This window comes from Quercus lobata, chromosome 2, assembly GCF_001633185.2.
Source record: "Quercus lobata isolate SW786 chromosome 2, ValleyOak3.0 Primary Assembly, whole genome shotgun sequence".
In the NCBI taxonomy this organism is placed as follows: domain Eukaryota; kingdom Viridiplantae; phylum Streptophyta; class Magnoliopsida; order Fagales; family Fagaceae; genus Quercus; species Quercus lobata.
The window spans coordinates 21,977,880-21,991,683 of NC_044905.1; the positions used below are offsets into that span (position 1 = coordinate 21,977,880).

General features: G+C 39.8%; 1 protein-coding gene across 1 annotated transcript; it reads right to left on the minus strand.

Moving 5' to 3' along the window:
• Positions 1-1,761: 1,761 nt before the first annotated feature.
• On the minus strand, positions 1,762-2,331 carry LOC115961211. Its single transcript, XM_031080231.1, has one exon. It carries the CDS (start codon positions 2,329-2,331, stop codon positions 1,762-1,764), a length of 570 nt encoding a protein of 189 aa, XP_030936091.1.
• Positions 2,332-13,804: the final 11,473 nt, after the last annotated feature.

The following is a 13,804-nucleotide window of genomic DNA, read 5'->3' on the forward strand; positions in this document are numbered from 1 at the left end:
ATTGAAGAGGCAAAGGGTTTTAAGTGTTTCCTAAAGGTTGTCAAGGTGGCTAGCCTCCCTTGCGCCTTTTATGAGCATGTCGTTTACGTACACTTCTATGTTTCGCCTAATTTGCTGGGCAAACATCTTTGTTCACAAGCCTTTGGTATGTCGCCCCTGCGTTCTTTAGTCCAAATGGCATGACTTTGTAGCAGAAGAGTCCTTGGCTTGTGACAAACGAGGTCTTATCTTAGTCAGCTTCATCTAATCTGATCTGATTGTACCTGAAGAAGGTGTCCATGAAACTTAACAGCTGATGGCCAGCCGTAGAGTCCACGAGGAGGTCGATGTGTGGGAGTGGATAGCTATCCTTTGGGCATGCCTTGTTCAGGTCGGTGAAGTCTATGCATATTCTCCACTTGCTGTTTGCTTTTTTGACCATGACTACGTTGGCTAACCATTCGAGGTAGTAGACTTCCTTGATGAAATCTGCCTCCAGCAGCTTGCGTACCTCTTCAACTATGGCTTTGTCCCTTTCTTGGGCCAAGACCCTTTTCTTCTGTTGAATCGAGGGGAAGGACTAGCATACGTTGAGCTTATGTAACATGGTACTGGGATTAATCCCTGGCATGTCCTTATGGCTCCAAGCAAAGACGTCTTAGTTGTTCTTTAGGAAGAAGGCAAGCTCTTTGCGAACCGAAGGGTTGGCTCATGTACCGACACGAGTGGTTCAACCAAGGGTATCATCATCCAAGGGGACTTCTTCTGGATCCTCTGTTGGTTCTATAATAACCTTTCTTTCCTTGATGTTCAAGGCTTGTAAATGATCATCCATCTCTAGCATGGCTATGTGGCACTTGTGGGTGGCCATCTGGTCTCCTCATGCTTCTTCTATCCCGTACTCCGTTGGAAACTTTACTAGCAAGTGATATGTGGACGTGGCTACCCACTATGCGTTAAGCATGGGATGACCAATGATGGCGTTATAGGTAGAAGAGCAATCAACGACAAGGAAATTGACCTCCTTAGTGAGCTACTGGGGGTACATCCTGATGGTTACTAGCAAAGTAATAGTTCCACTGAGAAAGACTTTGGTGCCACCGAATCCTACCAATGGTGTGTTTGAGGGTAGGAGACGCTCTCGGTTAACCTTCATCTACTGGAATGCAGGGTAGTAGAGGATATCTGCTGAGCTTCCATTGTCTACTAGTACCCGTCAGGTATTAAAGCCTGCGATGGACAAGTTAATGACCAGGGCATCGTCATAAGGGTGGTGTAGTCATTTAGCATCTTCTTCTGTGAAGCTGATGGTAGGGTTATCAACCTTAGTAGCTTTAGGGGGTCGTTCGAAAATTTGTATGCTCTTCACCATACGTAAGTACGTCTTCCTAGCCTTCTTGGATGATCCTGCCATAGTGTTTCCTCCTACAATTACCCTTATTTCGTTGAGTGGGGCTCTAAGTCTTTCTTCACCGGTTGGTTGGGCTCGAGGTCCCTTGGCGAGTTTTCACTACCCCTGACGAACTGCTGTAACTTCTCCTACTTGATGAGGGCTTCAATTTGCTACTTGAGGTCGTAGCACTTAGAGGTGTCATGCCCGTGGTCTCGGTGGAAGTGACAGTATTTGTTCCGGGGCCTTTTGCTTGGATTGCCCTTCAGCTTGTTTGGCTAAGTCAGTGTCATGTCATCCCTTATCTACATGAGGACTTGATCCAGCGAGGTATTCAAGGGGGTGAAATTTATTGTCCTCCCCAATGGGGGTTTTGATCTCTTATCGTCCTTTCAGTCATTCGTTTGAGCTGACTTTCTTCCTCCGTTTGGGCGAGGGTCGTCCTGCCTTTCCCTTTTTCTCGGTGTGTCCCCCTGAGCGATCATCGCATGTTTAACATTCATGTATTTTGTGGCCTTGTATAGTGTTTCGGCCATCATCTTTAGGTCATTCTTATAGATGGAGAAGAAAAACTCCCCTTGCTTCAATCCACTGGTAAAGGCAGTGACGAGGACTTTGTCGTCGGCTTCATCAATCAAGAGAGTCTCTTTGTTGAAACGGGTTACGTATGACCTTAGACTTTCATCTTTCTGCTGCTTAATGTTTAGTATGGCCACAGAGGATTTCCTGTGTCTCTGCCCTCTAATGAAGTGTGTGACAAAGTGTCCACTCAACTCTTTGAAGGTGGAGACCGTGTTTGGGGTAAGCTTGCTAAACCATACCCTTGCTGGCCCCTTTAGTGTGGTAGGGAAGGCTCTGCACATGATTTCGTCTGGAACTCCTTGTAAGTGCATGAGGGTTTTGAATGACTCTAGATGGTCGAGCGGGTCCCTTGATTTGTCATACACTTCTACTTGTGGCATCTGAAACTTCGCTAGGAGAGGGAAGGAAGTCACCTCGGTAGTGAATGGGGAGTCAGTCCAATGGACCAACTAGTCCAAATTGGTAGATACCCGTCCCCTCATGGCATTCATCATCATGTTTATCTTCTCCTTCATCATCTAAATATCTTAGGCCATGCGCATCGCATTGACTTCCATTTTAGAGGGACGTCTAATATCCTCCAGACTGTCCCTTCTACTGGGGATGTTGCTTTCTTCCTAGTCTTCCCTCTCTTGTCTGCCCCCTGTGGGTAGGTGACTACCATTCTGCTCGTCGACATCCCGCTCGTCATGTGGACCTTCCTGGCGTCGCTCATTCCTCTGGTTTAGTTGTTGCTCCAACTCTTGGTTGCATTGGGTGAGTCGCTTTATTACTATAGCCAGAGTTTGCACCTATCTTTCCAAGGCGTTGGACGGATTCACTGTTTCCTAGGTGATGGTAGCCATTGAACGCGTTTGGACCATACAACTCTTTTGTCTTAGAAATGGTGATATGCTAATCATAACTTCCCATAGATGGCGCCAACTGATGATGTGCTGAAATCGTCAGTGAGTTGTGGGCCCTAAGTCACGCCAATGAGTACCTGTGGAATAAGAACACAAGGACTAAGCAAAAGACATCGGTATGGTATCAACTAAGAATCCTTCGGAGGTCAAGTTAGCGAATGAGAAATCTCTAAGAACTCTATAGTGAGAGAGTTAGAGATTTTTTGCGTACCTGAGAAATGAGGAGGTCTAGTGCTTATATAGTGGTGAGTAGTGAATCAAGATCCCTTAGGAGTAGGGATTTTCCCTTATGGGGAAAATATGCTATTAGGGTTTTCGAGATTGTAGGGCTTTCGTGCATGGTGCACAAGATGTTTCCTTGTATGAATACTCGTGGGGGCCAAGGAAGACCAAGCCGGCCCAGTTGACTTTTTCATTCACCCCATTGGCCTTTTACTCACCCTGTCTGCCTTCCATTGCGTCAGGCATTAACGTGGCCTCATTGCTTTTCATATCAATCTGCTCTTGTGGGATTAACGGACCCGTGGATGCCATTAGTTTCCTTGTGTTACTAAGATTTGTTGAACCTTTGTCAAAATTACCCCTATCACTTTAAAAGACCAGTTAAGAAGTCTTCTGAAATATGAAAGAAGTTTGAAGCAAGACCAATCTACTAGCATTAAATTGATTCTGTGGTAAATTTGGAAAAACAAAAAAAAAAAAAAAAGGAGAGGAGGAAAGACGTATGGGAGCGTGTGAAAAGTTGTTTTGGGTTTTTTTTTTTGATGAACAAATATTACATCGGGAATATAAAAGACAGACTCCTATTATATAAGTACTACTACATCCAAATAATTTCTAGTGAAAAAAAAAAAAAAAGAAAGCCCTACTTGCCCTTTGCCTTGGGGATAGGGGGAGGACCTTAGCAAGTTCAATGCTTGGGGTCAATAGCTAATATTAAATTGGGATTCGTATATGAATTTATGAATTTATGGACAATTGATTTGATGGATGAGCAAGTGGATTCTAAGTCTTTCAATTCTTAGTCAATAAGAGAGTATTAAATATAGATTGGGGTCCATATAATTGATGGCAAGTCAAAAATAATTGGATGCTAAAATTCCCTTGTGAGAGGTGACCTACCCACGTTTAGAAGAAATATTGGACTAGTTGAATACAACTTTACCACGAAGTCAAAATAATGCTACAATGTCTATATGACCCTCCCCCCACGTGAATGAAGTTATTAGTCTGAAAATTCAATGGATATTAGATTACTATTAGAGAATAAAGTGACGTAACAAATTACAGATTTTACACTTGCTACGAGACCTTGGGCTTCATGTAGAAGCTTAAAAGCTGAAATTTTAAATTATATTATTTATTGAATTATTGGAGTATTCAAGTCTTGTGCAAAATGGTATTGTCTATTTTAGTATAAAAATGTATTATTTTTATTTTATACAATTATCTTTTAAAATATCTTATATCAAATTATTTATTTAGATAAATTCTATTAATATATCCTAAAATTTGAGTTAATGTCAATCAAGTCTACTACTTTTCAAAACTAATCATTTTGGTTCCTAAAGTCAACTTAGTTCCTAAAATGGTTGGAAAAAATAACTACTTGTTGAGGGATTAAGTTGGCTTTAGGGTCCAAATTGGCTAGTTTTGAAAAGTCTTGAACCTGACTAGTATTGGCCCAAACCTCAAGGTATATTAGTGAAATTTACCTTATTTATTTTATATTACATCTCATTAAAATAATATTTCTTTATTAATTTTTCATTATTCTCCCAATTCATTTATCTTTTTCTCTTATTTATTATTATTTCTTTATCAATTTACATAGCAATAGTAACAATGTAGCTCTTTTATTTTTTATTTTTTATTTTTTTTTATTTTACACAAGTTTGACTAATCTGATGCAAGTGAATTTTGGGATTATATAAATGTAAAAAATAACCTTTTATTCTATTTTACATTATCCTTTGTGAGTGTTGATGATGCTTGGATCGTCAGCCAAAATGATCGTCCAGAGTAGAATCGTCCATAGCCAACCTGATCCTAAGGAAGTAAATGGTGAAAGGAAGAAATGTGGGTCGCCGGTGTGGTGCCTACCACAAAACCTCTGATGCTAAAGTTAGAATGGATAGAATGAGAGGAGTTTCAAAATATCGATGTGTATGAGATAGGTTTTTCTGTTCATACCTTTGCAGGTGTTTGGTATTTGTATATATACTTGCTCCTTTCTCCTAGCCGTTGGGGAGGGCTGTTAATGGAGGCTTGAATGGAACATTTGTAATGTTTTCCTGAGATGTATAATGAGAGGGTTGTTGGTGCTCCAACGGTAAAGAGATTTATGGCGACCTTGTAACGTAGGCCTGTTATGTATGAACTAGCAGGCCCTTTCTTCGTCCAGTGGGTTCAAATGATGACGTAGTGGAATGGTCTCCTTGCCTATTAGCCCTAAGTCTGGACGAGGAGGTTGCCTGAGGAGATTATGGTCGTCCATCAAGTGTTATTTTTATTTTTACCATTAATTTATTGTCTAATTGTCTCTTGAGTGGGGCATGTGCAGTAGTGGGGTAGTAATTATTAAAGACAAAAATTAGACTATTGAAGTAATTGGGGGTGAGGTAGTGTATTTACAACTTTTACGCATTAAATTGTTAATAGAGTAACACTATTTACACAAACCAATAATGATATGCATACAACAAAAATAATGCAATAACAAAAATTAAAGTTGAGTTGAATTTTCATCTTAATTGAGGAATGCTACAAACATAATAGTAGATAAATGATTGCTTAGTTAAGTATATTGAAGAGATGTAATTTATAACATTGGTAATGAAGCTATCATGTAACGAATTTAAAATATGAAAACACGTGGAATGAAATTATAAAATTTTATGTATTTACATGCATATTTTGTGATGTTGATATATTCAAGTTTTTTTCAATTAAATTTTGTATAATTTAAGTTCCTTAGGGATCACCTATAAAATATTTCCTGGAGCTGCAGCTGATTCTTGTTCCACTATCTTCTTTCTAGGAAATACAAGATAAATTTCCGAAAAATACCAAAAAAATTCCGAGTCATATGCCCCAAATGCAAGATGTTACTGTTCAAGCAATCTCTCTACCATGGCGCACAAACTTCTTTTATTCTTCAAAAGACCTGTTAACAAGTCTTCTAAAGTATGAAAGAAATTTGAAGCAAGAACAATCTATTGGCATTAGATTGACTTCGTGGTAAATTTGAAAAAAAAAGAGGAGGAAAGATGTGTGGGAGCGTGTGAAAAGTCGTTTTGGGCTTCTTTTTTTTTTTTTTTTTTGGTTGACTATGTAGAACAAAAATTACCATTTGATTGCATGTTCTAACCATTCTATGTGCCTGTTTGTTTCAGCTTTTACAATCTGAAACGCGCTTTTTTAAGCCAAAAAAATAAAAGTGCGTTTGGTAAGTTTTTAGAAGGCTACATTTTCATAAAAGTTGCATTTTTGGTTGTGATGGAAAAGCCCAAATTGCAAAAGCCGGACCTTGCTCCTTTGCAAAAAAGCGCTGAAGCGCATTTCAATATTACCGTTGGAAGTTGCACAAATTTCCCAAATTGCCCACTAGTTTTCTTAAAAACTCAATTTTATCCATTTGTTTATAACACAATTTTACAAAGGAACCCAATAATGAAATTAGAACCAAAAAAAAAAAAAAAAAAAGGGATCTGACCCATTTCTACCGCATGTCATTGGCAGTGGGGAAGAGATCAAGCAACGGTGGGGAAGAAGACAGGCGGCAGTGAAGGCAGAGCAAATCAGCAGATGATGGAGGCGAAACACGGAGAGGACAGAGGCGAAAGACAGAGACGACCGATCAGCAGACCCATCTCTCTATCTTCGTTTGATGAGAATCAAATGGTGTGATTGTGTGTGACCTTTAAGTTTGTGTGTTTTGATGGGATAGAGGGAAAGAAACTTGCAAACGAAGTGGCAAGAGAAAAGGGAGAAAGGAAGAAAGAAAATAGAAAAAGAAAGAGGAAGAAAGTGCTCAGTTCTGTGTGGAACGTTTTGGAGTGTGAAGTGGTAGGGAAAAAGACGAAAGAAGGAAATAAAGAAAAAAAAGGTAAGAGTACATGTGTGAAGGAGAAAAAAAGAGGGGGAAAAAAAGGAAGGAAAATGAAGAAGGAAATATGGATAAAAAAATAAAATAAAATAAGATAAGATAAGGGAAGCATAAAATAAAGAATAAGAAATTAAAACTGAGAAATACTGTCACAATATTTTCACAATAAATATTAAGTTGTAGGTTATTATTAGTTAATATTGGTGAGAAAAAAATAGTTTGTTTAGAAAGAGAAAAAAATAATTGTAATAGTACGTTCAAATTAAAATCAGTATAAATTATCACAATATTTTCACAATACTTTTACAATAAATCTTAAGTGGTAGGTTATTATTAGCTAATATTGGTGAGAAAAAAATAATTTCACAATATTGATTTAATATGAAATAAACTCCTTTATATATACATTGTTCTTTTTGGTAATTTACCACTCAAACCACCACTTTTATATGTGCTAGCCAAATATTCAACTTTTTCAAAGGTACTTTTTAATAGATTTTATCAAACACTCAGTTTTTACAAAAAACCCAATTTTATACTGCACTTTTTAAAAACCCCACTTTTTCAAAAAGTCCAGTTTCAAAAAGTTGAATCAAACTCACCCTATATAGAACAAAGATTAACTCGTGAATACAACTTTACCACAAAGTCAATGGCCAAAATGGTCAAATATGATTATTTGGCAAAATATTTACCAATTTATTACTGTTTTAGACTTTAAGCTAAATAGACCTATGAGTATTTCAATTCAATAACTCAATTTTATGTAAGCTAAAAGACCCATGAGTATTTCAATTCAAGGGCTGTTTGGTTTATGTATTTAAATACATATTTTTAGTTTTTAAACAACATTACACTTATTTTTACATATTTTTTCATTCACAAAAAATACAAACAACATTACTAAAATAGCATTATCAATCTGTCTCTCAATAACTCTACTTTATGTAAAGCTATGGAACCTACGAAAATTAATACTCAGCCAATTTGCACAGAACGGCAACTGTACGTACCCGCGTAGTACACTCTCCACTTCAATGTTCCTTCTCAGCTCCAAACTACCACTATCGATATCCTCTATATTATTCCAACTGATGCTAAAGAAAATAAAGACAAAACAAAATGAGAAAGCTTGGATGATGTTTCCAATTATAGATACAGCCCATATAGAGGTATGTACACAACAAGATATATACAAATCAAATAGAAATTAAAAACTATAAAATATACAAGATTCTGACGTATCATTTTGTTGTGCCTTTATTTACATATCAAATATATAAGATATATACAAATCAAATAGCTATCAAATGATAAGATAAATACAAATACAAACTACTGTTACGAAGGGATAAGCCCTGCTTTGGTACGTGCTCTATTAGATGCACCAACAATGTTCTCCAACAATAGAAATTAAAAATTATAACTAAGACGCGAGACTGAGAGGTTGAGGATGACCATGGCATGTGAGTAACTTGCAGTAGAGAGACCCACAGCTTCACAACAGAAACGAAAACCCAAGCGCTTTCACCGAAGAAAATGGGTAGCAAGGCCTGGATCTATAGAAGAAGAAGAGGGAGAGCAGCTTTCACTACACCGAATCATGGAGATTTCAGAGCATCAGCCCACCTTTTCGGAAACAGAGAACAATGGAGGCTGGATGTTAACGTATATTATGTTATGGGCTTTAGGCCCAACTAGGTTACTTGTATAGCACACTTGTACTTGTACTACACTTTACTTGTACCGCACACATAGGTCTCCTATATTAAGGCACTGATGTATATTCTTTAATTTATGAAATACAATACAATCATTCAGTATTTCTAACATGGTATCAGAGCCATTGCTCTAACCTTCTTGTGTCTTGCAGTCCTGTCTTTGTTGGTGTTTTCCGCTGCCTCGACTTCTTCGGTCAGTAAACCTTTTTTTTTTGTGCCCTCAGAGGTGCCAAGGTTGAATCTTCACCGTCAGAAGCTCGATCACCGCCACCAAGATCACTGCCTCCGTCAGGTCTTCCACATCAGACCTCCGATTAAGACATAAGAAATATCAACGTGTAGATTTTCAACCGATCTACACACAGCCGCCGGAATCATCATCATCTGACCTCTCACGCGTCGCCACACGCCGGTCAAAGATTCGGCCGCTTTTCCACGCGCCATCTGTGTTGCTCCGATCATCTCACTGCCGCATTAATCGGATTCGTCTTGCTCCGATCTACATCACCAGCGAAGAATCAGCATCATCAGGCGTGCCACGCGCCCTCACGCGCCGACAGAAGTTTCGACGAAGATTGGACCACGCGCTCACGCGCCTCACGCGCCGCTGGGTCATCTGCTGACGTCATCGCTGACGTCATCTCTGCCACGTCATCATCTACGTCAGCCCTAGCTGACGTCATCCGATAACGTCATCTTGCTGACGTCATCACTGGAGTTGACCTTTGACCGTTGACCATTGACTTGTCTGCAGAGTTGACTTTTTGCAGTCCAGGTGCTCCTTACCCAGTTTTTCGCGTAGATTTCGTTTTTGCAGTCTATTTTTGCATATTTTGCTTCAAAATGAAGAATAAGGACAAGTCTTCTTCCTTTTGCAACAATCGTCGCCGACAATCCAACAAACGTTTTTGCAATTTTTGCAAACGTTTTGGCCATAATATTGAGACGTGCTATCAACGCAACAAATCAGTTGTTTCCATTTCTGCTGCTACTATTGCTAACAGTGAGAGTGTCCAACCTATGGCTCCCGTCACTGCAAAGTCTCAGTCTTCTGGATCCATTTTCACCATTTCCAGAGATGACCTTATAAATATCATCGCCAATGTCATTCGTATGGTTGGTAATGCATCTTATTCCTCTTTTCTCTCAGCTTTATCTGGTATGTCTCCTACCTCTTGGCTTATGGATTCTGCTTGTTGCAATCACAGGACACCTCACTCGTCCTTATTTTCTGACCTTAAACCTACACCGCACCCTCTTAATATTCGCACAGCAAATGGTTCAACAATGTCTGGTCATAATATAGGTTCCGTTGCGACCTCCAATCTCTCGGTTCCTGGAGTCTTTAATGTTCCTGACCTTTCTTATAATTTGTTTTCTGTTGGACAATTAGCTGAGTTGGGTTATCGCATTATCTTTGATTATTCTGGGTGTATTGTGCAGGATCCGAGGACGGGACGGGAGCTTGGGACTGGTCCCAGAGTTGGGCGTATGTTTCCCGTGGACAACCTTCGTCTTCCACTTGTTGCTCCTGTTTCTGTTGCTGCAGCTGCTACAGCTTCTTCAATTCCTTCCCTTGCACTTTGGTATGCTCGACTTGGTCATGCATCTTCCTCTCGGGTACAACAATTAGCTTCTAGAGGTTTGTTAGGTTCAGTGTCTACAAAAAATTTTGATTGTGTTTCGTGCCAATTAGGAAAACAACCAGCTTTGCCTTTCAATACTAGTGAATCAATATCCACTGATATCTTTGACCTTATTCATTCTGATGTTTGGGGCCCTTCCTCTGTCTCTAGTATTGGTGAGTCTCGATATTTTGTTGTCTTTGTTGATGATTACTCTCGCTATAGCTGGATTTTTAATATGAAATATCGTTCTGAATTATTGCAAGTATATTCTAATTTTGCAAAAATGGTTGAAACTCAGTTTTCCAAACGCATCAAAATTTTTCGATCTGATAATGGTTTAGAATATACTCAATATGCTTTCCAAGCTGTTTTGCATTCCTAAGGCACTGTTCATCAACTAACTTGTCCAGGTACCTCTCAGCAAAATGGTAGAGCCGAACAGAAACTTCGTCATATTCTTGACACTGTTCGTGCTCTCCTTCTCTTTGCCAAAGTTCCTGCTCCTTTTTGGGGCGAAGCTGCTCTTCATGCTGTTCATGCTATTAATCGCATTCCGAGTCCGGTTATCCAAAATCAAACTCCATATGAGCGCCTTTTTGGGTCATCTCCAGACTATCACCACCTTCGCTCCTTTGGTTTTGCTTGTTTCGTTCTTCTTCAGCCACATTAGCATAACAAACTTGAGCCTCGGTTAAGGCTTTGTTGTTTTCTTGGCTATGGCGAAACTCAAAAGGGGTATCGGTGTTATGACCCTGTCTCTCATCGTCTTCGTGTTTCCCGCAATGTTGTCTTTTGGGAACATCGCCTCTTTGTCGAGCTCTCTCACTTTCGTGCCTCCCTATCTTCCTCCTCTGTTTTAGATTTTTTTCCAGATGAGGCACATATTCCTTCTGTAGCTGCTCCTGATCCTTCTGTAGTTGCTCCTGATTCTCTTGTAGACTTCTCTGTCCAACCACCAAATATCACTGATCCCTTTCCTAGTTCACCCTTTAATGAACAGGTGGAAGATGAATAGGTTGAAGACGAGCTACCCAACCCCAACCCTGAGCTTGGGTCCCCTGCTCCTGCTCCGCCTGAAGATCTTGCACAAGACATTCCACCTCGTCACTCAACTCGAGTAAGATCTATTCCTGCACATTTACTTGACTATCTTTGTTACACTGCTCTTGCTACACTACATGAGCCTCACGCCTATCGTGAGGCTTCCACTGACCCTTTATGGTAGATTGCAATGAAAGAGGAACTTGATGCATTATCTAAAAATCATACTTGGGATTTGGTGACATTCTCTCCCGGGAAATCTGTGGTTGGTTGTAAGTGGATCTACAAGATTAAGACTCGCTCTGATGGGTCCATTGAGCACTACAAAGCTCGTCTTGTTGCAAAAGGTTTTACACAGGAGTATGGGATTGATTATGAAGAGACCTTTGCTCCGGTTGCTCGTATCTCATCTGTCCATGCCCTCTTAGCTGTTGCTGCTGCCCGTAAATGGGATCTTTTTCAGATGGATGTCAAAAATGCATTCCTTAATGGGGATTTAAATGAAGAAGTTTATATGCAACCTCCTCCTGGTCTCTCTGTTGACTCAAACAAGGTTTGTTACCTTCGACGTGCACTTTATGGCCTTAAACAAGCTCCACGAGCTTGGTTTGCCAAATTCAGCTCTACCATCTCTCATTTGGGTTATATGGACAGTCATTATGATTCTGCCTTATTTCTTCGTCACACTGACAAAGGCACTATTTTACTTCTCCTGTATGTGGATGATATGATCATAACTGGTGATGACCTCAGTGGCATTCAAGAACTCAAGGGTTTTCTCAGTCAGCAATTTGAGATGAAAGATCTTGGACATCTCAACTACTTCTTGGGTCTTGAAATCACTCATTCTACAGATGGACTTTCTCTTACTCAAGCTAAGTATGCTTCTGAACTCTTGTCTCGAGCTGGACTCACTGATAGCAAGACTGTTGACACTCCAGTTGAGCTTAATGCGCATCTGACTCCCTCAGGGGGGAAACCATTGTCTAATCCCTCTCTTTACAGACGATTGGTTGGCAGCCTAGTTTATCTCACAGTTACTCGACCAGACATCTCCTATGCTGTTCATCAGGTGAGCCAGTATCTGTCTGCTCCACGATCAACTCACTATGTTGCTGTTCTGCGCATTCTTCGATACCTGAAGGGTACCCTCTTCCATGGCCTTTTCTACTCAGCTCAGTCTCCTCTTGTACTCCGTGCATTCTCTGATGCTGATTGGGCAGGAGATCCCACTGATCGCAGGTCCACTACAGGTTATTGCTTTCTCCTTGGTTCTTCTTTGATTTCTTGGCGAAGTAAGAAACAAACCTTTGTGGCCCGCTCTAGTACTGAAGCAGAATATCGTGCCTTTGCTGATACCACATCTGAGCTCCTTTGGCTACGATGGCTTCTTAAGGATTTAGGTGTGTCCACATCCTCTGCTACTCCCCTTTATTGTGACAACCAGAGTGCCATTCATATTACTCACAATGATGTCTTCCATGAACGGACTAAACACATCGAGATTGATTGTCATTTTATTCGTTATCATCTTGTCCATGGTGCTCTAAAGCTTTTCTCCGTCTCCTCCAAAGATCAACTTGCAGATATCTTCACCAAGTCACTTCCTAAGGGACGCACTCGTGATTTGGTTGACAACCTCAAGCTGGTCTCACATCCACCTTGAGTTTGAGGGGGTCTGTTAACGTATATTATGTTATGGGCTTTAGGCCTAACTAGGTTACTTGTATAGCACACTTATACTTGTACTACACTTTACTTGTACCGCACACATAGGTCTCTTATATTAAGGCACTGATGTATATTCTTTAATTTATGAAATACAATACAATCATTCAGTATTTCTAACACTGGAAAAATTGGTAAGGGAAAGTGAAAGTTAGGGAGAAATGAGGAAAAAAAAAAGAAAAAAGCTGGTAAGTGAACAGTATTATAGCTGTTGGTGAGCTGCCATCGATGGTGACTTTACATGTGGGTGGTGACTTTGCTGGTCTGTTTGAATTGAGTTTATTTTTGCTGAAATTGAAAACTGAAACTGAAAACACTGTAGTAAAATATTTTTAAAATGTGTGAATAGTACCGTGAGACCTATTTTTAATAAAAAAGTTGCTAAAAAGTGGAATTTGTGGGTCCGTAAACAGTGCACGGATCACTATTCACAGTAAAAAGTCAACATTTGTTGTTACTGTTTATGCACTGTTGCATGAACAGTAACCGCATCACTCTGAAATGCGTGAAAAAAAAAAAAGGAAGAAGGACATGTTTACTGTAGCATGGGTCCCATGCCCAAAACGTAAACTCTGAACGCAGGAAAACGTCCAAACCAAACGGGCACTACATGTAGGTAGAATCCACTAGTTGACCCAACGAAAATGTGTTCTCGGTTATCATTCCACAAAGTCAATTATTTGAATTTTGAGCGATAAGAACAACCAGTAAGGATAGAGCTA